Below are 27722 nucleotides of genomic sequence, written 5' to 3'. Positions count from 1 at the left end.
CCCACTGGTCCTCTGAATGATTTGAGCGCACATCTTAGAATCCCGAACTGCCGCCATGGCTGGTGATGACTTTACCATCGAGGCCTTTACCCTCCTCGGTATCGCAATCGTCACCATCGCCATCCGCATTTTGGCGCGATGGATCACAGCTGGACCGAGAAATTTCCAGCTGGACGACCTCTTAATGCCATTAGCGGGGGTAATGCGACACCTTAGCTTACGATTAAAGAGAGAATCAAACATACTAACTCCTGACGCAACAGGTCGTCTACGGCCTGGAAACAGGCGCCGCCTACTGCGTCGGCGCCTGGTGGCACGGCCTGGCCAACAACTCCATGACTGACGAGCAACGGGCTACGCTCTCGCCCACCTCAGAAGAATACCAGCTGCGCGTGGGCGGCTCCAAGACTCAAGTCTTAGGCTGGTCCCTCTACACAACCCTGCTGTGGTTGTTAAAGGCCTGCATGGCTATCTTCTACTCACGATTGACGTACGCACCCACGTCTATCTATATCGGTATCATATCTAACAAAACTAACCCCCCCACCACAGCTCCGGCCTCTTAAACATGAAACGCCGCGTCCAAGTCGCCTACATCCTCATCGCCGCCACCTACATCGCCGTCATCTGCTCAATCCTCTTCGGATGCCACCCCATGCATAAGAACTGGCAAATTCACCCAGACCCAGGAAACCATTGCCAACCTGCCATCTCGCACATCGATATCTACGTAACCGTCGTCTTGAACGTAGCAACAGATATATACCTAATCTCCATCCCTACACCGGTAAATCCATCCCCCCCCCCCCCGCCAAAACCACCAAAACCCCACAACACACACGCACACACACCCTACTCTAACACAACAATGAAACACAGATCCTCTTCAAAGCCCGCCTCCCCTGGCGCGAAAAACTCGAACTCCTCGTCCTCTTCAGCGGCGGCATATTCGTCATGGCCGCCGGAATCCTCCGCTGTGTGCTAATCCTCACCGTAAGCTCTCCCCCCCCGCCTCCCCTCCCCCGCCTCCTTTACCTTTGAATCCGCAAAATCTAACAAGAAAATATGGAAACAGGCCGGCGCAAACGGCGCCCAACAAGCCGGCAGCTGGGCCTGTCGCGAAACTTTCGTCGCAGTGGTCATCGGCAACGCACCCATGATCTACCCGCTGTGTCGGCGCATTGCGCGCCGCGCGGGCTGGTATATTAGTACCAAGGGGATGGCGAGTGGGCAGAGCTATCCGCTCACGGATAGTGGGGGGCGATCGGGGACGAGGACGAAGGAAAGTCGGAAGAAGAGGTTTCGGCATCCGTTGTCGATTCCGGAGACGCAGACGGGGTGGGGGGAGGAGAGGGGGATATTGCCGAGTGAAGGGGGAGCTAGCAGCGAGGCGACGGCTTGTGAGGCCGGGGTTTGGGATGAGATGAGTAGGGGGAGCCAGGAGGGGATTAAGGTTGTTAGGGAGATGATTGTTCAGAGGGATTAGTTTCTTTTTTCTTATGTTTTGTAGGTTTGGTTGGTGGTGGTGGTGGTAGATGGTAATGGAGTTTTCTATGGTATGGGTGTATGAGATATGAAACGAATTGGATTGGATTGATGGGTTTGGTCATATATTGGGTTGGCCTTTTGGTATTGATAGGTTTAGATTAACATAATATAAATAAATAGATTGCTTCTTTTGTTCATGCCTGTGTTCAACCTGCATTGTATGTCAAGGAAGATAAATTAGACCTCCTTCTGAATATGTGTTGCGCCGTCACCTGCCACAAACACCTCGTCTTTCTTTAACGACGCCTTCACGGGACTCTTGGCCTGGAAGATCGCCGTCAACTCTTCCAGTGTGCGCTTGCTGGTCTCCACGAACAAAAAATAGATGATTATCACCTCGAACGTGTCCCAGAAGATGAAGAGGAAGTAGTACTTCCACCCGGCGCCGGTGAAAGCAATGCCCGTCACGAAGGTATTGTAGAAGGAGGCGATGTTGACGAAGAACTGTGCTCTCTGTTCAGCTTCTTTCTTTCTCAAGTAATGTCATGGCAAATGTGGTAGCTGGAAAGTAGATAGAAACTTACGTTATTCATTCCCATTCCCTTCGCCCGACTCTCGTATCTTAGACATTCAACTGGATACATAGCCTGATTGGGTGTCCAGCCGACCGAATACACGAACCCGAAGATGAAGATCATGGCAATTTGGGCTCGAGCTGTGACGCCACTTTTAGCGATGGGTTCGCCGTCGGGCCCGTCCACGACGTTGGTTGCGTTTAGCGCGAGCACGATCGCGAACAGGACTACGATGAGAGCTGTTGAGACGAGGAGTTGAGGTCGACGACCGACACGATCGGTGATCAACGCGCCGACCACGGCGCCGATGAATTGCACCACGTTTTGGAGTCCTTGTAGAAGCAGTCGAGTGTTATTGTTTTCGATGCCGGCTCCGCGTAGCATCTGTGGGTAGTAGTAGGAGACAGGACCGTTGCCGGACCATTGGCCGAAGAAGGCTGTTTTGAACATTAGTTAGTTGGTGTATGGAGTTGAAAAGGTTGTAGGTGATGGCTGTGATACATACCCATGAAGATCACCAGCATGGATCGATACCGTGTCTCGGGACTGTTGAATAGCTCCCGGTAGTCCCACCAGCGCTTGTCGGAGCCTGTCTTGGAGATGTCCTCGATCATCTCGCGGTACTCGAGTTGGACGATGGGCGCGTTGCGATCGCCTTCGCCGTGGTAGTTGGCTAGGACTTTGAGTGCCGCTTCATGTTTGTCCTGCGAAATGAGCCAACGAGGGGACTGGGAGTTGTTAGCTTTCCCCAACTTTCCCTAGAGATGAGGAACAGTCCACATACCTCTGGAATAGTGAAGCAGAACAAGAGCACACATCCTGAAAATATCATCTGCAGCCAGATCGGGATCCGCCAGCTCATCGTCCCCTCAATGGAGCTCGTTCTCCACGGGATAAACGTTCCCGGAATACCACCTCCAAACCAAAGCACATTGTATAAACCAGTCATGGCACCTCGATACGCGGGATGGGCTATCTCGGAGACGTAAGCCGGACCGGCTGTAGCGGATGTGGCGACACCGAAGCCGAGGATGAATCGACCAGCCATGAAGCCGCCGATGTTATGGCAGGTAGCTTGGACAACGGTTCCGATGATAATGAAAATGGATCCGAGGGCCATGCCGACGCGACGTCCTATATGGTAGAATTTAGTAGTGTGTGGATAAACGGTACGCACCGAGAAGGAGTACCCTTGAAGTCAGTGAAAGGACCAGCCGTGAATGAACCCACGATGTTTCCGATGGTATAGATCGCGTATACGATTCCAGTAGAAGGCGTACCCTCGTCTGGGTCAAATCCGAAGTAGGATCGGTATTGTTCGTAGCTGTTGATAGAACCCATGAGCGAGCCGTCGTATCCGTTGATGCAGGAATTAAGCATGGCCACAGCGATGCACCAGTACAGCTATACCGATTAGTCGCTTCCCCGTGAATGTAAAGAACCAATCCGATTACCTTGAGCATGCTCTTGCTCAGCAATTTGGGCTTCTGCTGGATGGTGGCTACCGCCAACGCGGCATTGTTGACGCCGACGACCTGGGGGTCGTCAGGGTGGTCACTGTGGGACATGGTGGCATCCATCTTTTCGGCCATGGTGGATCAAAGACAAAGCAGAGGAATCGATTAATAGTGGATACATTTACATGGTATGGGCGAGAAAAGAAGGCGAAGTCAAGGGAGGTTCGGAGAGGGTTGATATACAATATAAAACTCTGAGCGTTTCCGCGTGACATCCCATTTCCTGCCAGCTTCGGGTTGATTACGATACAGCACGGCCTATATTAAACCGTTACATCTATTCAAATCAAAAACAAGGGTTCTGGACTATTCAGCCCTGTCTAAAGGCAAATGGTAGCCCCCCGGATGAATGCAACAAGGAGGGATCCTTCCGTAACCAAAAGGGTATAAGTAGATATCGAACTTAAGTCTGGGGAAAGCCTTAGTCCGTATTTCGTATTTCGTGGGGGTGTGGAGGACCAATACGATGTCCACAATGGGGTACAATAGTTGATCCAACATCTCCCCATCGTGCTCGTGTGGTCAGATTCAAATGATCTCCCATCGTTAATACGCCACCAGTTCTAAACAATGGCTGCTCAAGTAGCTCACGCCATAAGCGTGCTACTACTAGAGACTAAACTCTCTGGTGCGGCCGTCGGTCCGAGTTACCGTGTCCTTTTCTCTCCTAGTCAGCGTTGCATTTCAGGCTCCGCCCGCAAATCATGAACTTTCCGGGGGTTTGTGGGTGGACTATCTGGGGTTGACAGGATTAGCCTGCACTCGTTAAGCTGGGATTGCGACTGGGAAAACGGCCCTAAACCCCGTGGTCATCCTGTGATTGAGCGTATGTAATTGCTGCTAGTCTTAGCTGCAGGCTAAAAGTATTGGCATTTAAGCGGTATCAAGACATTGGCCCGCCTTGGCTCTAGCATGCCGCTAATTTCCTTCCCATATGTCAAGATATGGACAACAGCATTAGTAGTATGCATTACAAGCCACATGGCAGAATACCTCGGAAGCATGAGCTACTGCACCTGATTTGACGCCACTTTAAGCCTTCAGCACAACTTGAAATAACATATGACGGTCCGTGATCTCAGCCTGATCTGTCTAGACAGCTTCACCGATCATCAGTTCTGGGGTTAGCCGGTGTGAGGCGACTGGGTTTAGATTGGACCAGACGCACATCGAACACTTGGCCACCGCACTGACTCCATAATTGTCGGCTCGCTATCTGGGGACTACAGACAAGACAATCCCGAGGAATATATTGCCGTACCGCATACTACCGGCACGAATGTATACCCGAGGCCCATATAGGTGACCATGTATGAATCCCCACGGGCTATGATTTCTAGGCTGGTGAGCGAGCTGGAACGCCAATGTCAGCTGCCCCTTATACATAGCGTGGGGTGCCTCGGTACTGTAAGCTGGACCTAATGTATTAGAAATCACGGGGCTTTCCCCAAAGGAGGGAGAATCTTATAGATTTGTGCGTCAGATTCCGACACAAATACGCTTGAACTCCCGGATGAAGCACGGACTTTTGATATATTGAGACCTAGCCTACTCTCCGCGTACGCTGACTATGTAACATGTATGCTATCGGTTCGGGACTGAATGTGGCCATGAATACAGACACATGAGTACGTACTGTGTTGTAGACGACGGATAAAGCGGGAAGCGAGGGATCGGTATGCACACAACGTATGAGAAGCCTCCATGGTTTCTTAAAGGCTTGCCGAGTGAAGCCTGAGATAGTTTTGAGATGCTTATTATGGTGCGGGTTAGATGCTAACGAGAGCTAGGATTGGCGGAATAACTTATGATTTATCTGTACGAGTATCAAAGGCCACTGTGTCTTACTTGCTCAACAAGTCTTAGATTTGTAATGTCGTGTACATATGGCAGGGGACTTAGCAGTACCCTATCACCGTGTTGCTACTGTCGTTGCTATCTTGACGATGTTTCTACGAGACACTAGTTCGGACCGACCAGCATTGCCGGAGAATTTTAGTCTAATTTATCACGTTGAGAATGATATTTCTCTCATGGGTATATCGCTATAATGCAATCTGTTAGGTGGTTATTGACGAGGGATTTGAAAAGATGTGACCCATCGCAAGGACTTCTGAGGCATGGATGATGGAGTATAGTGTCACAATACAATGAACAACTCCCAATTCTGTTCAAATACGAGAGAACAGCGGGACAAAGATATAATTGCTACTATTATTGTTAGCAATAAGTGTGCCTGAGTCATGGTTCTGAACTGGACAGCGGAAGATTTTGCCCGAGGGTGGATAACCCTTGGATTTTCACTAGTCATCGGCGTCCATAGCCAACAAAGGTTCGCCCTTCGGAAATTAGGATAAGCATTGTGTTGCATTAGTATGCATGAGGCAGCAGGCGGGGGAGTATTAGTTCAGGCAAAGCTTCCATTACACCAATAGCCAGAGCCCGGATAATCCTGGGCGGTGCGGCTGATATTTGTCGACGTTCATACAGGAAACCACACAGCAGATGTAGAATATATACCCGAGGAGCCGAGAGCTGCAGTGGCCACAAAGTGAACAACCCACCACCGTCCAGCCTAGCAGGGGAAAACACCGTTCGAATCCCATCCTAGAAAGGCTTTAGTATTGGCAGCTAGGTCTTTGCTCATTTCTCACTTATTATAACCTGTAACCATGGATCATCGTCATCTTTCCCCTGCTTCGAAGCATCGTATTGATCCGCATTTTGGCCATATACATAGGCTATGTAGCTGTTCCAGCCGGTGTGGTGTTTATATATATGAATCACTAAGTAGGTAGACTTGTCGATGCGATAGAGAACGGTGGCTTCCACACCGGTTGAGGCACTTCCGGATTCAAGCTTAAAGTATCTCTTTGTGCCTGCTGGGATGACATACGGTAGTGAGTGGCATAGTATGCCGTGCTTTACGGTAGTAGATATGTGTTCCAAATCTAGGCTCGTCGTGTTCTCCACGACTACATCCAGCTTGCACGTAGATGCCATTATTTTGCTGTTTAAAGTTAAAGCGAATGGCAAAGAAGCTCATAATTGTGAAAAGAATGACAACCCCATCCTTAGGAATCCAGCAGCAAGTCAACATGAACTCATGGTTTTTCTTCAGAATGACCTAATTGTAATCGTCGCCAGGGATAACATAATATAGACCAATTCTTGATGTCATCAACGACGCTACATCCACATCACTATCACCAAACCTTGGAAATGCTATAAGTGATTGAAATCATGTAGTCTGCATGTAGAATGCGGAATGTGAAGCTATAATACCCGTTCTGATTTGATTCAGGGGCTCTAAATTGTCAACGGATAGAAGTGTGATTGGTGATATCCCCCGATCGGCCTCAAAGAAGCTGATCTAGCTACAGCTCCAGAGGAATAGTACAAAAAGCAGTTGTTGATGGTCTATCTTACATATAAATTAGGGGGTAACTGCAGTAAATTGACGCACTAACATTTCCGACTACTATAGAAATAGCTTCTGAGCCCCCTTCACCAATGATAGATCCACGTCATTCCTCGGTATATTGGCAAGAATGTATTCCATCACCCGGTGAAGTATCTTAGCTAGTGCGGTGCATGTCCTTTCGTTTGACGTCCGGCCAGGGAACTCTGACAGTAGACTCCATACAGACACTTCTCCCAAACTCGGCGGCTCGACGCCGTTCCTGACTTGGACGCCATATATGATATAGAGTTCCCAATATTCTCCGACAGAAACATACCTAACCATTGATAGTGGTAACTCATATTCTAATCCGATGCTCAAACGCCCATGAGAGGTAGCCGGTCATCCAGGCTCCGAGCTGGACCTCAGCTTCATTCAGGTTCCCTCCCTTGGTTTCCGGTGTAGGGGTGGTTGACATGATTGACATACTTGCCCGGAAACCTGCCCGCAATCTCTTCGTATAAGACTTGCCACTGACCAGTTGGAAGTCCGATGACGTAGCCCATCTTGAAATTGTATTGGTCTTGGGTCATAGAGGGGGGTTGATATTCTGTATTGACAATTCCTCCTGTCTTTTGGGGTAGTTTAGTGACCGCTCAAAAGACACGTTCACAGGATAAGGATGTGTACATACACGCCCCAAGGCTCTAGAGGAAAGTCCCCAATCGCAGCATTAAGCATGGGTCTCACAACCTCTGTCACCTCTGTCATCCACGAGGTCTCACTGCGCTGCCGATACGTTCATTTACGAGAGCCAGTAAGGATCTCCCGGATTTCGTGCGGGGGCTGGCTCCCAATCGCTCGAGCCATTACTCGCAAGAAACTTTCGTAAGTCTGACATTGAGCCAGCAATAGGGCATCTAGCTCGTTGATATAGCATACTTTTGGTGTCGCGTTTGCTAGGATGGCTTTACGTTGTTCCGGGTTAAGCGATCGTTGGTAGGATGATTTCGCCTCAGAAGAAAGTGTAAGAGCGATACAGGATGGTAAAGAGTTTGGAACAGGATCGAAGTCGTTCTCTGAATCTTTTACATCGTGACGTTGACTTTTTTGGTTGTCCATGGTCCACGAGGAATTTGTGTCGTATCTTTGTTTGGAAGGAGATGGCTGGGTAGGCAGTCCAGTGCTCTCAAGGCTGTCCTCATCTCGAAGGTCGATTATGTTGATATCGTCAAGCCACTCGTTGATTACGCTCATGGTTACTTCTATAGGAGATTTGGAAAATCGAGAGAGGGTGCGAAAAGGGGTTGCTGGCGAAGGACAACGCACTCAGGGGCACTGGTTACATAAACCGCGGGGAAGACACTATTGATTATTGAAGTTAATGGCGAGCCTAAGCCCATTTTGCCCTTATATTGAGCCAAGGTAGCAAAGGACAAGTGGCTGATTGGAGATTCGCAGCCACATAGAGTGGTACGCTATTGCTTCAAGGTGATGCGGGGAGAGATATGTATTAGCCTACGCTTCGTGCCCCAGGAGGCATTGGTTATACGGGATGAGTAGGAAGGATAATTGTCTAGTAATCCACCTAAACAACAAATGCACTTTGCGTACAGCTCTGGTTCCATATCATATTTCTCAGTAGTGACCATAATGGCTCGGAGATTTTCAGAATAAACATCTAGGAGCACGAATGCTTCAACAGCTAATTGGGGCTTAGAACGTTTAATAGGGTAGTCCGAGCACTTTCGCGACTATAGTTTCATATTATCTGGTCATTCGCAGTCATCCGTCTATAACTCTAGGATTAAACTTAACATTAGTTGGTAATACCTGTTCCACCAATATGTCCAAGTACATACGAAAATCTATGCTTTCTGGATATCTTCAACATGATCTTAATCACTGGACGCTGTGGCCTTGCTGAGGCAATAACTAGATTTCCGCCATGTCGGCTATCTCCAAGACACATATCTCAGAACCCAGCAGAGTATCTGCAAAAGAGTACCATAGCCGGAACAAGGCTTGTCATGGATATGCCGACGAAGACCTTCCGAGAAACGGTATAACTTTTCATTGACTCATAATATACAACGGATAAATACAATAAAAAAAAAAGGCCCAACCAGGTCCCAAAATCCTTATACAAACCAACCCAATCCCAAAAAGAAAATATCAAAACGCCACCCCATTCCCATTCCCACTACCCGCCAACTCCCCCTTCTCCTCCGGCGTAATATACAAACTAAGCGTATAATACCTTCCCTCAATCAACTCCGACTCACCCTTCAAATCCCCGGCCAACACCAACCTCGTATGACCCGCAAACGGCAAACTAAACCACACCGGCTGCCCGCTCCGATCCGCCCCCTCCCAGTAATCCGCATTACACGACATGCTACTGCCAAACAACAACGGGTTGAATCCGTTGCAAACCGCCTCCGGAATATGCAGCACGTCCTGCAGCACGATCACATGCGGCGTGGGGTCCCGCGGGCTCTTACACACGGTGAGGTGGACGGTGCCGACGCCTGCGACATGGAGCTCGTCGTGCGGATTGAAGATGTTGTTTTTCAGGCGCAGGTCGACGGAGCGGTAGGTGGTGAATACGGCGCGGTCCCTAGCATAGTGACAGTTTCCTGATACCACCATCCAGTCATAGCAGATGCGGTGGGCGGGATGGGTAACCTTGTTTCTCTTGGGGGGCTGCGTTGTTGCTTCCTCGTCGAGGAGGAAGTCGTCGTGGGTTCGGAGGGTGGTTGTCATTGGCGGTGGTTCGTGGTGGTTGGTAGGAAGGTAATCGATCCGCGGCCGGTTTGGTAGGTGATTGGGTCTGTGGTGGAAGTTGAGCGGGGAAGGGCCTAGGGAGAGCACTGAGGGTCAATCGGGGAAGGTGGTCTAGTAGAGTAAAGACAGGATAATGGTTGCGAAGTGCTGGAGACCGAGGATTGATGTGAAACATGAGATGATGCCTCGAGTCGCTGTCGGAAATGGGAAAGTCCGGCAGTAAGACCAGGATGGTAGGCGGTGGTTAGGCTATAGCCCTGATTGACGTCCAGGCGGTGATATGAAGCAGAATAGCCTCACCGCCTGTGTTAGCCATATTAGGCAAGCCCCTCGGTCTGAGTGGCTGGAGGAAATTGTCAGGCAGCGATTGGCGTGAGGCAACTCCACTGAGCTGGGTGACATTCACTAGGGCTAATGGTAGTAGTTAAAGGCAACCTCCAGTCTACCCGAGATACAGGCATTCCGTATACGGAGTACTCCGTCGTATCCACACCGGCCCTAAGAAGGGACACAGTGATTCCCATCACCACGCTGAAACCTGAGGCGGGATCCGACCCTCCATTCCCGACATCTGCTGCAACATTCTGAAATTCGGGATTTGAATAGTAAGGCTACAATAATCCTTGGACAGTGGCAACACTGCCGGAAATTCTCGGTGTTCGGATAGCCCTGTTCCGATCATGCCAGGGAGAGCCTGCCTGGTCTCTTAGTCCCCTTTCTAGGCCCTGTCGTTGCGGCCCAATGCAATGGTACTTTCATGCAGCGGTCAATCACTCCAACGCCTGGACTGCAGTCACTGACAGGTGTGTATTTAGCCTGTTCCACTAGTCCATTTTCTGGCCCCAAATTAGCACATAGCGGTTCGACTAGCGGAAGAATTGATATCGCCGTCGCGAATTTGTGCGATCGCGGTACGTAGCAGGATCCAGAAACAGGAAGGTCCAGCATGGCGCCAGGTATGCATGTATGGTCTTTATCTGACGGCATTGTAACCATGGGTTCGCTGGCACCTTCAGGAATCCGGCGCCTAGGAAGTAAGTATTACTACACTTTTACCGGTTTTGTCTGCAGATCTAACAATACGTGACTGGCTTGATTGGGGATTAAAACCCCTTCATGGTGTGTCTTTGTTGGAAGGTATGGCGTTTGCTTCCCACTAAGCCGGCTCCCTTGCTTTAAAAACGGCTCGAGTACCTTTGCTTATGCCAAAGGGCGTCATATGTTCGTGTTGTGTGCTCCAAGGCCATTCCAGGATCAACCGAACGAAGATGCGTTCACGTGCCGGGTGGGGCTGCGCAAGGAGAGTAGAAAATCAAGATTATACGAAGTAGATAGGTGGGGAGACCACAGGTGATGGGCAGAGAAGAATGCTGCTACCTTGATTTACGGGCTCAAGTGAAAAAAATGTCTCGGAAAAGGATCCCTTCGTGATCGTCCGATCAATCTCAATTGTGTAAGGTAAGATTTGCCAAGAGAGGAAAGTCAGGTGAGCGTGAGATGCTTTGTCCACATCGCTAGTTCTACGTATTACCTTGCCGACTAAGGCCGACGATAGTCACAGGATTGACCGGAGATAAGTTCCATATTAACGCGGACGCGTTTATAGGGCCATCGGCGGGGATTTCCTTTTTCAGAAAATCATGGTGTTATGGGAGCACTGGCTTTATCTATCGAAAACAGACACGAGTTGTTCAGATTGATTCATCAACCCAACCATGCCCTCTGGAGAGGAATGTTACTGGGCGAATGAAGAATTCCGAGGGTCCGATGAAGAGCAAAGAAATATCTAATAGACTTTCCCTTGTGTTATGGCGTACATACACGCTTAGGCTGTCCGACGACGGTACCGGGAACTAAAGTGCGGGGAGAAGATGCGGTCTAACATGATCCTACCGTACAAGGGGTACTCCAATCATCCCGTGGAAAGTATAGGTGTAGATTAATAGAGGCACTAGTTGTGTTCGCCGCGTAAGGCGAGCACATACCGTGTGTATCCCTCACGACAATAATGGTTCTATACTGCGATGAGATGCTACCAGGTGACGTATACATAGAGTGCGACGCCATAAGAACCATACAAAGAAGTCCACAACACCGCTTCTTACAATTCATACATGCGCAGACTCGCCTGATAAGGTTTCTTTCGTAGGCTGTAAACTCCGTATTCAAACCTAGGCCTGACTGATCGATCTCCTTACTCGAACGAGTTACGAGTCGTAATCGGGACTTCCCACAAGTGAGATGCCAACAGATACACATCTGAGAATCTATTTCTTTATCTACCGAAGGGATAAACACGCTAGGTTCAGAATTTAAGAGAACGGAACCCTACAATACCAACCACACAGCCCGGTCCGGTGCGTCAAGACATTATTAGTAAGGCACTCCAGGAGAACCTCTGGCATGGATCGTCCTGTCAAATACCGTAAAGATGGGCGCTGGGCTGCCCGCTCGGGACACCATTTGACCTTAGCGCGAAGATCAATGAGGATCTGTATGCACAAGTACTATATTCTGCATAGCGCCGGTCATTGACCACTGATTGCAGTTCATCTACCAGAATCCGTGGCAAAAGTTTACCTAAAGTGTTCAATCTGGACAGACTCCGGGGTCCTTGATCTACGAAATGGGGAAGGTCGAACCTGTATCATTGGGTTGAAACAATTCACGCAAAGAATCTTGGCGATGACAAGTCATGGTACTAGTACAGACAAAGAAGAGACACTAAAACAATAGTATGATTTTGGTCGGAAGGTTTGTTTCACTATGCTAATTTTTTTTTTCTGTTGCCCGCATGTTACATTAGCAACCGGAACGGAATAGATCGCCCAATGAGAGGTGAAATCGGTCACATCGGCAAAGATTACCCGTTCGTACTGCGAGAGGCTGTGTTTTACCACCCTCGAATAGATGTACGGATGCAACCGGTCAGAAAGCCCAATATCGATATATTCATCGATTCATATTCGGTTCATCGATTGGTGGACGGAAGTCCATCAAGTGATGGAGGGTGGCAAACGTGGGAAAACTCCCCTGTGGGCCGGCGGCATTCTAGAATGATGAAGTGATATCCTCCACGTGAGGCATAGGAACGGTGGGGTTGCGTTGCCCTCAATGATTTGGATTACATCCCTGTAGGGCCCGTCTTTCAGGAACGGAAGGGATACCATTAAAGGACCGGTAGAGGAATACACCTGTTGTTTGGCGCTTCTAGACTTCATTAGTTCGGATGCTAAGTTAGGGCAAGGCAAATGCTCGGACAATCCCCCTGCAGGCCACCTATTAGACGGTTATACCAATGCCTGTACGGCCGAAACATGGTATTGTACTAGGAGTCTGCCGTCTGTCAAAGAAAAACCACCCATGAGATTGGAACCTATCACGAAGGCCGGAATTCTTCAAATGTTAGTAGATGAAGACTTTGGGCAACTAGTATCGACGCTAGGGCACAAGTGGCCCAAAGGAGCGGCACGTGATTGGCTGGCAGTTCCTGCCGATACGGAGTGGAGATTTGGGGATCTGCAGGAGGATGAGAAAGCTGTCGTGGGGCCGCGGAATTGACTGAAACTGAGATCATTCGCTTCGGTGGAGTAGCCTTTTATAAAATAGTATGCATCTGTACCGTCTCGCGGTACTTTCGCTCTTACAATTATCTGTATGTACTGTACTTGAGGAAAGCTCCAAGGTATATATATAACTCCACCCTTCATGCCTCTGACATCTGCCCTTTCCCTGTCCCATTACCGACCCACCGGCCTTCGCCATTCCTCTATATGTCCGAGTCGCAGTCATCGTCGTCGTCGCCTCGTCCCCCTGCACCGACTCCTGGGCCACTTTCGAGACGAACCAGTTCCAGTGACGATGTAGTTCGCGGGCGAAAGCACAAGACTACCGCCTGTAGAGCGTGCAAATTGAAAAAGCTCAAGGTGCGATAACTCGATCCTCCCTTCCCCTTTCTCTCCTTCCTGTACTGCATTTAAATGGTTGTTGTTGAGGTCTATGGCTGGCTGGTCAAAGGCGAACATTTGAGCTGACTCCTCTAGTGCCGAGGTGATCCACCGTGTGAGCACTGCAGCATCAATGGCATTGACTGTGTCGTTGACGAGATGGCGGATATGCGTCGAAAGTTCGCCATGAAACGAAAAGTGGACCGTCTCGAGCAAGCAGAAGATACCTTGCTACGTTTATTAGGAGCCATACGCGAGAGCGAAAATACACGTGTTGCACAGTTGTTGAACTTGATTCGGAGCAACGCTTCATTCGATGAGATTGCGATTTTCTTAGAGCTGCAGTTCTCTCGCACTGAAATCGAAAGGTCACCCGAGTTGCGCGAGTTCCAGAATCAGCTCACCCGGCCCTCTGACGATGACAACGATGAAGCTGAGGAACGTAATATGCCCCGAATTCCTAGACGCATGCTTGAAGTCCGCCGGCTCGTCGACATACCCGTATACAAAGTTCCCGCGAAGCCGTGGACGACGGTTACCGATGACGACGATCTCGTGTCGCACCTAGTGTCTTTGTGGTTGACGTGGACCTACCCATGGTTTGACTGGCTAGACAAGGACGCCTTCATCCGCGATATGCAGGCAGGTGATGTGAATTGTCGGTTTTGTTCGCCTTTTTTGGTGAATGCCATTCTTTCGGAGGCGAGTGTATGTAGCGTAGTTTGTACTATTCAAATTCAGTATACGAGGGTTTTTATTGATTGGTGCGATTCGTCAGTATTACTCCGACTACGCCGACGTGTTCACTGTCCCCGGGGATATGTACTCTCGCGGCAACCACTTCTACGAAGAGGCTCGTCGGTTGCTCGAGGCAGAGGACAATGGTGTTCCCAACAGCATCCCGACGATACAAGGTCTCCTAGTGCTATTTATTCGGTTAGTGTGGGTAGCTACTCGTGTTGACCGTTTACTAATATAGTTCAGCCTTGTGTTGATGGGTAAAGACCGGGTTGGATGGGTGTATATGGATCTCGCCATGCAAGCGGCGAAGGAATATACCGCGTCACACCCACCTCGAGTAGCCCAAACGGAATCGGCTCGGCGAGTTGAAAATGCGATTAACCGAACGCTTTGGGGGGCTTTTAATATTTCTTCGTACGTTCAGGACTCCCATCCATTTTGAAGACAGCTGAACTGAATGTTGAAAGCACCGCAACGGTGTCCCTGATGAAACATATAGAGATTAACCCCCCCTCCCGACCGCGTGTCCCCATCGACCATGAGGACCGTCACGATGTATGGTCTCCTTATCCTCGACCGATGGAGCCGGTGCGGGCACACCATAATTGTGTATTTGACCGGTGGTGTGACCTTTGTTGTATCACGATCCGAATCAGCAGAGCCCTTCATGACCCTGAGAACAGTCCGCCTCAGAGTGAAATCCCGACCATTATCAATGACATATACCAGCAGCTGCTGGGGTGGCACGCGAATCTACCGGAATGCTTACAACTAGAGTCTGCCGAAGTCCCGCATGTTTTAAGCCTGCAGTCAGTTTATTCGTGCAATTTGTACCTACAGTGAGACTGCTAACACCGACTGTAGCTTATTTTACCACACCACTGTCATGCAGATATTCGGATTCCTCCGATCTAACGGCGGCACTTTATGTCCAGAGACCGCAAAGAATGCCCAGGACCTCTGCCTCTCAACCGCCAGGCGGATCCCCCACATCCTTGGCACCCACCGCGAGAAATGGGGTATCGACCGCATGGCCCCCTCTACCGTTCAGTGGACAAGCATCGGTCTTTTCACTCTTCTCGAAGCACTCGACGTCCTTGAAAACCGAAAGGCCTTCGTTGAACTGTGCATCTTCGCCCGGGCGATGTCTCGCCGTTTCGCTCTAGCAAAGGGCATCATGCGCATGATCCAGGTAACCGCCAAACAGATGGAGGTAAACTTACCGGAGGAAACGGACGCTCTATTCGTGGATTTCGAGACAGAGACTTGGCGTGATAGGGATGCTCAGGAGTTTAGCAGCTTTTATCCACATTTCTCAACCGTGATCCGGCAGGGAAAGTCTCGACCTTCCGATGTAAGTATGGATCGGTTCCTGGAGAAATGGGATAATTTCAGTATTGTCCAAAAAGAACCCAAGAAGGAGGAGTAGTTTTGGAGGACAAGAATTACTGATTTTTACGTGTTATGACTATCAGACTAGCATTGATATTGGGGCGTTACTATTGGGTTCTTAATAGACTGAATGATCACTTGCGCAGCATAGCGATTGTGTGATCCTTTTGTTTTGACTTCTTTCATATGTTTCTTTCCGCGCTCACTATCTCTAATATCAGTGACCGCTTTCTGTCTCCCAGATTAGGTATCCACAATCACGTTGAAAGGACTTGCCCTAATATATAGGTATACTCTTCCCCCCCCCGCACCAATTTTGAACACTACCTTTGGTGGTGCTCTCTTGCTTCAGTATCTCGTAGCCACAAATTGTGTATGACTTAAACTCATTACTGTATTAGTTTCACAGGGAGACCTTGGCATTAGGAGTATCTGCAAGACGGTTTACGTACATCCGGTCGTCCAATTTGGGAAGAATAATGTAACACAACTTAATCTCCGTATCAGATAAGACTTAAGACTTATCAGAAAGCACTCTGATTGGTCCACGCGCATAATCCGCCGACGTCCAACTCGCAAAGGCCATGCCATGATATACACACACTTGTATAAAACCTTCCAAAAGATTAAGACTATAAGTATCCACGTAAACACCCGCAGCTGTATTAAGCCGGCCTCAAAAAAAAAAAAAAAATGGAAGAAAGAAGACCTCCCCTCCCACCACGCCCCCCAACAGACGAAAAACACCCCACCTCTCTTTACGACCCCTCTCCTGACAACACCAGTAAACAACACAACCAACAAGACGACCAACAACAACCTCACGACTCGGATATAACCAACGACCCCCCACCACCCTACACCCCCCAAACCCTAATCCAAAACCAAACAACAGATTACGCCTACCGCCCCTCCACCATCCTCCCCAAACCAATCGTCATCCCCCGTACGTCTCCCCTTGACCAAAATCAATTGGAACCAGACTAACAAAAAAAAAAAAAAGAAATCTCTCACACCATTCACGGGACAATCTATCGTCCCTTCCTGCGTGCCTACGCACCCGCCCTGGAATCCCACGGCATCTCCAAAGCAGACTTCCTAGCCTTCATCGACGCCCTCAACGACGTCTGGCTGGCGAACCCGTACATCCAGGCTATTGGAGCGACCAGTGCGCTGGTGGGCTTCATCCCGCTTCTGGAGTTCCAGATTGCCAGTTTGGGGGTCCAGGCTGCGGCGGAGTATGGGTCGATTAAGGTATCTCAGATGCGGACGCAGGCATATATGCGGTTGGCCAACGAGGAGCTGTTTAGGCCGAGGGGGTTGAGGGTGCAGGTGCTTCGCACGAGAGTTATGATGGGGGAGGTGGGGATTCCCGGGGATGTCTTGGAACTGGGGGCTGTGGGGAGGGATGAGGAGTTTGGGGATTTGGAGGGGGATGGGGAGGGGAAGGAGCAGGGGAAGGGGGGTGGTGGATATGATCCGCAGTTGAGGAGGATAGAGGCGCTTAAGGAGTTTGTGTCGCCGGTTGTTGTCGAGGAAGGGGTGGTCGTTGCGAAGGATAATTGGGTTAAGAGGGCTACTGATGCGCAGGAGAAGTGGTTTGCTGAGAGGCAGAATCAGTTGCTGGTTGGGAAGAGGGAGAAGGCGGGAAAGTGGTTGAGTGAGGCGGAGGAGGCAGAGAGGGAGATCAATGGGAAGATTGAGGAGGTACAGGCTGCGAGGGAGGCTGCTAGGGTTAGGGCCAGGGAGAGGTTGCAGGGCCCTTTGGGGGAGTCCTTGCAGGGTAGGGGGATTGTGCAGGATGACCTGGAGAAAGATCTGAAGAAGCTGGATAAATCATTGAATAAGCTGGTCAAGGAGAGGGAGAAGAGGGTCACGAAGGTGCTGCAGAAGGGTGAACGACGCTTGCAGAGGGTCGAGAAGAGAGAGAGTCGCATTGCGCAGAAGGTGATGTGGGTGGTGGTAACGGGCGATGATGGAACAGGCTTTCAGAATCATCTCTGGGAGGACTCGGAGAGTTGATAGTCTGGTATTTACTCTTTTTGCGACCGGAAATCTTGCGTATACCCAATTTGCGATATACGGTGGGAGATTATATTCTAACTCTAGCTCTATTTTATCTCTATCGCGGGTATATGGCGATGTGGATTAGGGGTGCAATTATAGAACGTATCTGAAGAACGGATTCTGCTTATCAGTCAGATCCTGGAATGCCAGCTTATCCCGCTGATCCTCGTCAAGATCCATCTTGTCCCGACGGCGGTTCTCCTTCCACAACACGAAATACAACGCTACTGCAGCAGCAATAGTGATGCAATAGCAAATTACCATGCCGGTCCATAGCTCAGGGTAATGCTGGTCCACAGTCTTACTATTCACGAGTTGCGGTCCTATGATGTTACCGACCGTGTAAGCGACAAATACCGTTGCTGCCATGATCGTTTTCTTTGTAGCGCCCGCTACGTTGCTGGCACCAAGGGTAATAATCAGACTGACAACCGGTCCGAAGAATCCGGTTAATGCGTAGCCCACCACCGGGGCCGCGGGTTGGTATCCCCATTCTGACTTCCAGATGATAACACATCCAGCGATGACAGGAAGGCAACAAGTGATTAACATAGGAATGCGCGTGTTAGGAATGCGCGATGAGATGTAACCGCATAAGGGGATAAATATTACGCAGACACCGCCGACGGGAAATTGGAAGAGGATTGAATCCAGCGTGTTGAAGCCAAACGTGGATACGATGAGGGGACCAAACCCAGAGATGGCGCCGTTGATGGTATATCTGGGGGATGGTGAGAAGGAACCTTTCGAAGGACATGGATATACTCACGCTGCAGCCATCATGATCGCAACGAGGTACAATTTTAGGTCTAAGAATGATTCCTTGATATGATCCCATTTAATCTTCTGGCACCGCACACCAGTCTGTCCTTTGCGAAGTCGTTCCACTGCGACGACGCGTTCCTCCGGGGTCAAGAACCATGCGGAGACAGGCGAGTTGGGCATAATGCAGCACCACAGCCCGAAAAAGAAAGTAAGCACACCGGCAAAAATGTAGATGTATTGCCAGCGCTTCAGGGCACCAGAGCTGATTTGGCCGAACGCGTAATTTAAAGCGCCACCAATGATGGTGAACCATCCAGTGCCAGAGAACCACCATGCCTGACGCATGGCCTGTTCCCTCTGCGTATAGTAGCTACTCACAATGGTCATGAAACCGGTGGGAACTACACTTTCAACGAAGCCTAGAATACCTGTCAGACACATTGTATACTAACGGAACGAGACTATCGTCATGTGGGGGGAAGCATACCTAAGAAAAATCGCTGCACAAAAAGGCCCTGCCATGATTTCACCCCTGCGGTAGCAGCACAAGTGACAGCCCACATCATCACAATCGGGCCGAATACATACTGCGTTTTGAAACGTTGGAGAATGAATGTCATTGGGTACAAGCCGGCCAGCATCCCAAAATAAAAGATAGAAGTTGCCCAGCTGAGCCGTGAGGTGTCTTTTGACGGGGGTGATGTGGAATGATCCATGACTAGTAGCTCTAGATCAGTGGTCATGCCAAACAAAGAGGCACTTCCCAAGATAGCCTAAAAGGGTCAGCGCCAACTCTCATAAAAATAGAAACGCTTAAAGGCTGACTTTGTCCCAGTATACAAATCCATATCCTAACCCTCAAATGTCAATAAGTGCAAATGAAGAAGATTTGAAATGAAAGCTTACCTATTAACATGGCAGGCATAAAGAACAGATCGATTTTGCGCAGTACATGCTTCTCCACTGCAGGGTCAACCTCCTGTGCTTCCTCACTCACAACTGCCAAAGCGGCATCCTTGTCGAATGTCGGGCCATCAGGGGACTGAGGGCGCTCTGCCGTCGCACTTGGCATTTGAATCATTTTGACCGTGTGTGTCCTTAGCAAGTCAATGTTCCCTGTGACATGCTATGAAGGCCAACAGGGAAGAAGAAAGAATTTTCACTAATTCAACCGGCCATCTACGAATTAGGGCGAGTCCGGTGAGAGGCCTCAACACTAATTAACATTAACAGTGAAGTTTACGAGGTCGATGGGGCTCATCGCAGGATTTTACTGGTGCGGAGGACTCTGTTCCTGAGGCATCTGTTTCCTTCCCGGGACTAGCTTGGATTTGTATCTCACTGTCTACACAATGATAGATATACTTCTTCAGTACTATTTAACATTCAAACTATAACCGGAGTCCTAGGTAATGACATAGGATATAAATGGTTTAACGACCGTAGTTCTCCCCTGCATTTCTCCGTATCAACATCACAACCCTCCACTTTTCACTACCCACGCTCTCACCTACAACCAACTACGCAATCTTGACTGATTGAGCTTGAATCCCGTAGTGTAGATACCATAAAGAGGCTGGCAGTGCTGCCCTTTACCTTAGATGAACTCATCTAATCCACCGCGATTCAACCGGCTCATCAGGCCCTCGATCATTCCTGAACCATCCAAATACACACACCCCATTTTTGGGGTATATAACATGCCACAAGGCTGCGGACATGTACCTTTTCCCGTCTAGTACAACAAGTACACCAGTCCCACCTGGTTCACCTCTTGCAACTTCGAGCAATGTGCTATAATTGGCCAATTAGCTGCCCATCTTCATATCAAGCTGACAAGTGAACGAAGAGACCACAAAAAGGGGGAAAAGAAGAAAAGAAAAGAACATGAAGGGATAGAGGTTTAGTCCTGCGAAAGGAATAATACTTGCATCTGCACTGCTTTGGCCGGCACCTGGCCAGCCACGAGGAGCGCAAGCTACTCGTGCCAAATTGATCCATTTCATCACCGTCTGTATTCAAGAACCCACCATAGCCATCCCTGATACACAAAGGGTCTGATACATCTGGAAGATATTGGAAAGCGACACCCTCAGCTATCGTGGGATCATTCGCAGGCACAAGATACAAACCATCTTCCTTGCCCACATAAAGAGCGGCGGCTTGGTTTACATCGGTGAGCACCTTATCCTGCATTCCACAAATTCTGGCAAATTGATCTCGCAGATCCGTCGTCTTTGTTTTCTTCATGTATAGTACTTCAACAGTATCCTTTTCGGATGGGAAAGTCTCGAATTGCTGAAAGCCTAGATCGTCGAAGTTAATAGATATGCCCTATGAATTGTCAGCTCGACGTTGATCCTGGGCTATTAGAAGTTCGGTGTAAAAACCGGCATATCTGATACAGATCGGCTGCATTGATAATAGGGTGCTATCCTTGATAATGAGTGCGCTGGGCTTCCCTGGTATACCGAGGTAGATCTTGCTCTTGACACCGAGATCAATGCTGATTCCGGGGCAATCCTCTTCTGTAAAGGCCGGAGCAGTAGCGTCCGCATAGATCTTATCATATAAGCCAACCTCAGCTTTCCACTTCTCGCCAAATATCTATTCCAAATTCAAATCCCAGGGGAAGACCAAAACTCAATGTTACCGATGAAGAACCATCTTTGGCATTGGTGATTAGGGTAAATTCTGGGTCCAATCTCTCAATAGAGCCTGTCATCTGTTTGCGGTCCAACTTAGCACGGGTATTTTCTATCTTTAGCGATCCTCCAACTACGATAGAAGCCCTCCCTGAAGCAGACAGGCCCATGGCAGCATTCAAAGTGACCTGTGGTCCTACACTGATAACTTGAGGGATTCTAACCCTAAGGGGTTCCAAGAGAAGGTCTCCTTGTTGTAATCGATCTGCTTGGCCATGCCCTCAAGCGTCACGGAGATTGCCAAACGCGAGTCCAAGTCCAACCCGGCATCTAACTCGGCTTTATCGACTCCTCTGGTGCAAACTGAAAGGGATATCCCCCCGTGATTGCAAGGCCTCCCTTTGCGTAACAGTTGTCAAACTGCAATTTCCAGACGGCGGACTATCACCCACCAAGAGAAGGCCGCTATCGACACCGAAAATGGGAGAGAGACTTTGTAGAAGCGAGTTTGGGGCCCCAAAGTTAAAACTCCACGAGTGTGAGTCGGATAATGACCATTCGTAACCAAAAGGATCTTTAATGAACCTTTCTAGCTCTTTGCCGCCGTTTTGCAATACGTGAGAGGCTGCTTGGGCATTTTCGTTAATCCATTGCTGATAGATGAAATACCATGGCCGAGGGCTGTATTTATTAGATGGAAAACGCTGCCGAAATCGATACACCCATAATAAACAGGCCCGGTTTCACAGGCCATGATCTGCTGCGAGGCTAACTCGACAAAAGATGTTCATGGACTTCCGCCGAAGAACCGATCAGGAGTATCTTTCTTATTAGAGATGTCCTCAGTGCCCTTCAAATAACCCCACCTGGCTTAGATCGTCTATCGAGTTCCCCATATGGGCCTCGAAATGGCCAAAGCGGAGATTTTCACGTTGGATGATAGTTGGAAAGGAAACCTCTGTTTTGACGTGAGTGCATCCATTCTTATACTCCAGTTGAGATGACACGATTTGCCACTATGTTCTTTCTCGATAGTATCTTCGACACCCCGGGAAATGGGGAGAAATAATGATAAGGGAATTCTCATCCTTGAGATACCGGCTGTCCTGTGCGGCATCTTTGGCTCTCTCATTTTCAAAGCAGACTGTGAATCCATTCAAGGAGCAGTCTACGTTTTGAATATGAGCTGAGATGGTCCAGGATGACAGTTGGATCTGCTTCTCACCTGCCTTACCCTTACTTGCAAAATATGAAGAGTGGTCGGACCGCGGGATAAGGTGGCGAAGTTCAAGAGGATTATGTCCTGGGGGATGTGTAGGATGTAGAATCTTTGGTGGTACGATTGAACTCGGGTTAGCATTAGCAAACCTCCCTGATACACACAGTGTGCAGAGCAGTATCTGGAGCAAATATGTTCAAAAAAGGCTAAAATTCATGGTTTAAAGTGCCAGTTCATCTTCACTTCAGATGAGACTTGATTGCTCGGTATTCACACCATTGTTACAGTGTGTGAAGCCATCCTTGAATATTGTTCTTGAGCCCTCACCCCACATATCAGCGGGGCAGATATTAGTGCCAGCCACATGCGGACCTGAGACCCCCTGATCACCAGCCAACCAGAGATTGGGCAATTGCAACATCCAAATGCCGAACTAAGGACCAGGCTGGGCTATAGACGGGGGTTACGTCTGGTTTCCTCGAGAAGTCTGCTTTTGCAACATGGATGGCTGAAGGTATTACCTGGTCCAATGCGAAATGCCCCACACTGTGAATTCATATTCCAAGCTCTGGTTAATTAAGTGGAGAGACGATGTGCATGGACCAGATCGGCGAACCACTGACTTTCTTGTAATAGGAGATGTGTGATCTGACGACTGCCTGTGGGAATCAGACAGATGTGGGGAGTAGATTGGGGTACGACACGCGTAGTGTGGAGTGTCTGGTTGAATTGCTGCTACTAATGGTCCGGGGGTAGCTGGATGCTCAGCTGAGCCTGAGGAAGGGTACTAGTGGCGCCTTGCAAACGTTTATTGGACGTTGATAAGGTGAGCTGCATCCTCTGCAACCCTCCTCAGGTCTTCTCAGCCTCTGATCAGCGCTAAACAGTGCTGGTGTGAAGGCAAGGCTTTATACCTTTATACCCCAAATGTTGGTTACCAGGTTTCCCCGTGATTCTCCTAACAACTTCGAAAAGGAAGGTCCTATGCCATCTCCCAATACATAATACCTCAAAAAGCATGGATCAATCCTACTACATTCACTAGCTAGAATCCAGCTCTTGGATTAACACCACGTGGATCTCTCCTGTTCTGGATTTCATATCTTTATGGTCTTAGCTCGATAGGGATAAGGCATACACATTCCATAGCCCAAATGTGTACTCGCCTCAGGTACAATTAAGCGTTCGTGGTATCGGCTTAGTTTCTAGAGCTACAATGTGAGGGAGTCATAGGTGTCATTAATAACAGCGATAGTAGACTTGCATTGATCAATATTGTGGATGTCATAATGGGGAATAGTATGTTTGTGGTAGAGCCACAAAAGACGAAGTCCACAAGAAAAACAATCAAAGGAACTAGATCATTCACACATCAAAGCAACAAAATAACTCATGGCCTTTGCTTTCCTGTTTACACTAAAATAAACACCATACTTACCTTTCTAAAGCTTCACTCTTCAACAGATATGTTGTTGTCGAGATGCATAGGCGAGTGAAAAACTGGTAAAGTTTGCCAGCCTAAACATGTTCTGGCGATGATATAGGAGACATCATTGGTATTTTAAGATCCTTTTAACCGCCTTGAATGGTCTAAAACATCACTTTTTTAAGATGATGTGTACCCAAGAACATTGAGAAAATCGATTCCTAGTGCTGGTTGTCCGCGGATAGACTAGTCTTAAAGGGCAATTAGCACCGCGGACCACCCGCGGACCTTCCGGAGAATGGAAGTATAAAATCAACTCACTGACGCGGAGAAATAGAAATCCAAGGAATGCAAGGTTCAATACTATCTCAAATCTTTAAAAAATGCCTCAACATCGAAAGGTATGTCCTCACATATCAACTGTTTATGCTCTCTAACCGTCCCAGGCAATCATAATCGGAGGCGGCCCAGCCGGTCTATCAACAGCCCTACGCCTCCACCAAACCACCAACATCAAATGCACCATCTATGAAATACGCACAGAACCAACCACTCTCGGCGGTGCAATCGGCATTATGCCCAACGGCATGCGGCTCCTCCACCGCCTCGGTATCTACGACACCCTCCAGACACGAGGTAGCAGCCACAGCAACCTCGTCGTCCACTCCGCACAGGGCGGTATCGTCGCCAAACAAGAAGACATGGTCAGCTACGCACGCGCGCAGACCGGATTCGGGTATATGCGCATCAAGCGAACGGATCTAGTAGACGTTCTCCTGGGCGCGGTAGACAAAGCCCAGATCCCGGTACACTATAACAAGCGCCTAACTGCTATTGCCGACAACGGAATATCTGGGGTAACCGTGACGTTCTCAGATGGCAGTATTGACCAGGCGGATATCCTAATTGGATGCGATGGCATTCACTCTTTCGTGCGGCGGATTTATGTCGATCCCCTGCAGGAACCGGAGTACTCTGGGATTTCGTCGCTTTTCTCGCTTGTTCGTACGGAGAGTCTGGATGCTTCTGCAGCTTCGAGGATTTCGGGAATGGGGGTAGCGTTGACGGAGGAGGGGATGTTTATGGCCACGCTAGCTACGGCGAAGGGGGATGAGGTGTACTGGGGTCTATCCCAAGAGGTGCCCTTGCCTGAGTCAGGGGATAGTCGGGATGGGTGGGAGGTGCGGAGGTTGCAAGAGGTGGATGGTTTCAAGTCGAATATGCATCGAATTTTGGAAAAGGTGCATGGGGACTGGGGGGACGTATTGAGGCAGCTCGTTGATGGTACTGATGTTATCAAATTTTATCCTATCTACCGGCTTCCTCTCGGGGGTACTTGGCACAAGGGGAGGTGTATGCTGCTTGGGGATGCTGCGCATGCTATGCAGCCGCATGCGGGTCAGGGTGTTTCCATGGCACTTGAAGATACATTCCTGCTTGCTCGGCTGTTAGAGGATCCGAGTCAGTCTGTGGAGGAGGCATATAAGAGGTTTGATGAGATCAGGAGACCCCGAGTGAACGAGGTCTACAAGCTTGCTGCACGAAACGTGGAGGTGCGGAAGAAGACTGGACCTTGGGGCCTGTGGGCAAAGGAAGTTGTGGTTGGGGCGGCTTTCTGGGTTTCATGGGCTTTAGGGTTGGAGAAGAGGGGAAATGGACAAAGGCATATGGTTTATGATATCGACGAGCAGAAGATCTAAAGGGGCTTTTGCTCTATGCTTATTATTAGTGATAGATTCTTTTATTTCTCAAATGCTTAGTTAGCTGTTTGCACCCTATTGGATGGTCTGAATACAAATTTGACTTGGGTTAGAATACTGGCCCTATTTCCACAATGCACTGGTTTAGACTGTTACTTCTAAGTGTTTCAATGCCACAGGAAAAGTCAAGAAAGCGTCCATTATTTCACAAGAAAGCTCAACGGTAGGAAAGCCTAATCTTGCTGATTGGGCAACATTCTTCGTATTTAGCACCCAATTGCCAATATTCTAGAGAATACTTTTGTCTCATGCGTATTACTGAAGCCAGCATAGTCCACCTCGAGTCCTCCATAAAGTGATTCGATTTTGTGTCACTTCAGCTCTCGCAGGCCTCACAGGCCTGTGCACCCGTGCCACCTGAACGCTTGAGATCACCTTTTATCGTCCCCCAAGGATAAACATCGTCGATAATTGACCGAAGCTTACGAACAAAGTTCTGGTACCAAGCCCCGTCTTTGAAAGCATACATCACCCTAGGCCAAGTATTAGTTGCACGCAACGAACTTCGTATTAAAAGAAAGGATGGATGAATCAACGCACAACGTGCCGTCAATCCGACGCACACGATATATCTCGTGGGGAAAATCTGCACTAAGCTTCCCAGAGAATTTTTCGGCCTCGAGGTCAATCACAACGTGTAATTTGGGGTTGACTTGTGGTATATGGGGGTTCGGGGGTTGGATGTGGATAAAATGACGGTTGGTTTCAAGTTCCTGGACTGGGCGGTTCATCTTTCCGAAATACAGTCGAACAGGTTCATACAGGTCTCCCTCATCGAGGTCGGCTTCCTGTAAGCGTAGGATTACTCGCTTTGGTCGATCCATGTTGATGCTGGTAGGGGTTTGTGAAAGATAGGGTTGGGCTGTACGATTTGACCGGGGGGGTTGATTGCTCTTATATATTTGGCCGGGAATTATTTCAATGTTTGCTTGGAGACAAGTTCAGCTGAGAAACTAATAGAATGGATAAGTAGGATAAAATGCATTTGTTGGAGCAAATAGCAAGGCAACATAAATAGAGACATCGATGTTCATTTGCATCGTAATTCCATTGGCTTTTCCTGTATGGCCCTTCCAGGTCATTCCCCGCTTCTTGTCCTCCATCAATATTGCTCGGAGGCTTTTTCTTCCTTGCTGGGCCCGCTTAGATACGCACTAAATTGAGGATCTTTTAATATTGGTTGTGTACCTAGCTTCACGCTCTTACCAGGGGTTCAAACGATGACCATAAATTCAGACCCTTCCGAGCTTGGTGGTGTTTCACCTCTGCAGACTGGACATGGGCCATCTAGAAAATCATTTTCTATATCGATGACACGCCCCAGATCACGCATCCTTCCGCTTGGCGGTACGCATGGTTTCATATTCGGACGTCGAAAGGCAGCACGGCAACGCTGGTAATCTCTAGCAATAGTATGCCCGCATCCACCACGGCCGGTATATCGCTCGCAGAGCAAGTCACACATATCCCCGAAGCAAAGCTTGTAGGCCTTGGATTATTCCTGCCTGTACTTCTCAGTGAGAGGATCAAAGTAATTTAGATAACCCATAAGCCTGAGCCTGTCAATTTAGATTATATACAACTGGTAGCCCTCTATTGTGAGTATATCCAGCGTGTTTCATCTGTGTGATTGTGTTGTGAGGCGACCAACTCGGTGGAATAGTTGCAATGCCCTAGCTACCCTCGATAATTTTTTTTGTCTTGGGTTGCCTTCTCCTGCGATGTTTTCATGGACATAGAGCCTGAGGTTTGCAAATACGAGGCTCAAAAAGGCCAGGTCTAAGACTCCTTTCTTAGAGGATATTCTCCGAGAGTACAAGGCTGCGGTTCGTGGGATTGTAACGGTCATAGTGTGACAATCAATGGCCCACCAGTCGTTGTCGGTGTAGGTTTACCACTCTGCACTTTACAGACAGGGGTGCCTAGTTGGTCCGCAAAGCATCATAATGTCTTAGCGTACGCAAAATGCAAGCATCTGCGGCCGGTCAGT

General features: G+C 48.9%; 9 protein-coding genes across 9 annotated transcripts; 4 read left to right on the top strand and 5 right to left on the bottom strand.

Annotated features, from left to right (window-relative positions):
* Positions 1–28: 28 nt before the first annotated feature.
* BDW43DRAFT_324145 (uncharacterized protein) lies at positions 29–1486 on the top strand (the record flags this gene model as incomplete). The annotated part of the gene is made up of 5 exons (XM_032049897.1): positions 29–199; positions 264–490; positions 553–787; positions 880–993; positions 1076–1486. Exons 1-5 carry the CDS (start codon positions 56–58, stop codon positions 1484–1486), a joined length of 1131 nt encoding a protein of 376 aa, XP_031894037.1. The 5' UTR covers positions 29–55.
* A 36-nt stretch (positions 1487–1522) lies between these two features.
* On the bottom strand, positions 1523–4079 carry BDW43DRAFT_294724 (putative MFS lactose permease). Its single transcript, XM_032043983.1, has 6 exons — positions 3518–4079; positions 3254–3467; positions 2848–3197; positions 2569–2791; positions 2073–2500; positions 1523–1992 (listed from the first exon to the last, which is right to left on the bottom strand). The coding sequence occupies exons 1-6, from the start codon at positions 3653–3655 to the stop codon at positions 1726–1728; spliced, it is 1620 nt and encodes a 539-aa protein (XP_031894036.1). The 5' UTR covers positions 3656–4079; the 3' UTR covers positions 1523–1725.
* A 3705-nt stretch (positions 4080–7784) lies between these two features.
* BDW43DRAFT_317063 (uncharacterized protein) lies at positions 7785–8240 on the bottom strand (the record flags this gene model as incomplete). Its single annotated transcript, XM_032048452.1, has 1 exon — positions 7785–8240. The coding sequence occupies one exon, from the start codon at positions 8238–8240 to the stop codon at positions 7785–7787; it is 456 nt and encodes a 151-aa protein (XP_031894035.1).
* Positions 8241–9105: 865 nt separating this feature from the next.
* On the bottom strand, positions 9106–9967 carry BDW43DRAFT_256513 (uncharacterized protein). The gene has a single exon (XM_032039877.1). It carries the CDS (start codon positions 9747–9749, stop codon positions 9159–9161), a length of 591 nt encoding a protein of 196 aa, XP_031894034.1. The 5' UTR covers positions 9750–9967; the 3' UTR covers positions 9106–9158.
* Positions 9968–13876: 3909 nt separating this feature from the next.
* On the top strand, positions 13877–15887 carry BDW43DRAFT_317061 (fungal specific transcription factor domain-containing protein; the record flags this gene model as incomplete). Its single annotated transcript, XM_032048451.1, has 5 exons — positions 13877–14425; positions 14496–14653; positions 14702–14872; positions 14926–15267; positions 15323–15887. 5 exons carry the CDS (start codon positions 13877–13879, stop codon positions 15885–15887), a joined length of 1785 nt encoding a protein of 594 aa, XP_031894033.1.
* A 642-nt stretch (positions 15888–16529) lies between these two features.
* BDW43DRAFT_324136 (uncharacterized protein) lies at positions 16530–17941 on the top strand. The gene is made up of 2 exons (XM_032049896.1): positions 16530–16796; positions 16854–17941. The coding sequence occupies exons 1-2, from the start codon at positions 16544–16546 to the stop codon at positions 17870–17872; spliced, it is 1272 nt and encodes a 423-aa protein (XP_031894032.1). The 5' UTR covers positions 16530–16543; the 3' UTR covers positions 17873–17941.
* BDW43DRAFT_294700 (putative MFS transporter) lies at positions 17281–19854 on the bottom strand. Its single transcript, XM_032043982.1, has 5 exons — positions 19589–19854; positions 19508–19533; positions 19170–19455; positions 18687–19101; positions 17281–18638 (listed from the first exon to the last, which is right to left on the bottom strand). The coding sequence occupies exons 1-5, from the start codon at positions 19761–19763 to the stop codon at positions 18011–18013; spliced, it is 1530 nt and encodes a 509-aa protein (XP_031894031.1). The 5' UTR covers positions 19764–19854; the 3' UTR covers positions 17281–18010.
* A 4501-nt stretch (positions 19855–24355) lies between these two features.
* BDW43DRAFT_324133 (FAD-dependent oxidoreductase) lies at positions 24356–25672 on the top strand (the record flags this gene model as incomplete). The annotated part of the gene is made up of 2 exons (XM_032049895.1): positions 24356–24373; positions 24419–25672. 2 exons carry the CDS (start codon positions 24356–24358, stop codon positions 25670–25672), a joined length of 1272 nt encoding a protein of 423 aa, XP_031894030.1.
* A 376-nt stretch (positions 25673–26048) lies between these two features.
* On the bottom strand, positions 26049–26556 carry BDW43DRAFT_317057 (uncharacterized protein; the record flags this gene model as incomplete). Its single annotated transcript, XM_032048450.1, has 2 exons — positions 26049–26205; positions 26273–26556. 2 exons carry the CDS (start codon positions 26554–26556, stop codon positions 26049–26051), a joined length of 441 nt encoding a protein of 146 aa, XP_031894029.1.
* Between the last annotated feature and the right edge of the window lie 1166 nt (positions 26557–27722).

This window comes from Aspergillus alliaceus (assembly GCF_009176365.1).
Source record: "Aspergillus alliaceus strain CBS 536.65 unplaced genomic scaffold BDW43scaffold_96, whole genome shotgun sequence".
NCBI lineage: Eukaryota > Fungi > Ascomycota > Eurotiomycetes > Eurotiales > Aspergillaceae > Aspergillus > Aspergillus alliaceus.
Note: the sequence above shows the minus strand (reverse complement) of the source record. Positions and strands in the feature narration are given on the sequence as shown.

Excerpts from the sequence above, each read along its gene's own strand:
- BDW43DRAFT_294724 (XM_032043983.1), bottom strand. The coding sequence starts at position 3,655 with ATGGCCGAAAAGATGGATGCCACCATGTCCCACAGTGACCACCCTGAC. Across the intron at positions 3,468-3,517 it reads TGAGCAAGAGCATGCTCAAG|CTGTACTGGTGCATCGCTGT; the intron begins GTAATCGGATTG and ends TAATCGGTATAG. Across the intron at positions 1,993-2,072 it reads AGGGAATGGGAATGAATAAC|TTCTTCGTCAACATCGCCTC; the intron begins GTAAGTTTCTAT and ends CAGAGAGCACAG.
- BDW43DRAFT_256513 (XM_032039877.1), bottom strand. The coding sequence starts at position 9,749 with ATGACAACCACCCTCCGAACCCACGACGACTTCCTCCTCGACGAGGAA.
- BDW43DRAFT_324136 (XM_032049896.1), top strand. The coding sequence starts at position 16,544 with ATGGAAGAAAGAAGACCTCCCCTCCCACCACGCCCCCCAACAGACGAA. Across the intron at positions 16,797-16,853 it reads CAAACCAATCGTCATCCCCC|AAATCTCTCACACCATTCAC; the intron begins GTACGTCTCCCC and ends AAAAAAAAAAAG.
- BDW43DRAFT_294700 (XM_032043982.1), bottom strand. The coding sequence starts at position 19,763 with ATGATTCAAATGCCAAGTGCGACGGCAGAGCGCCCTCAGTCCCCTGAT. Across the intron at positions 19,534-19,588 it reads TATGCCTGCCATGTTAATAG|GATATGGATTTGTATACTGG; the intron begins GTAAGCTTTCAT and ends TTTGAGGGTTAG. Across the intron at positions 18,639-18,686 it reads GCGATCATGATGGCTGCAGC|ATATACCATCAACGGCGCCA; the intron begins GTGAGTATATCC and ends ACCATCCCCCAG.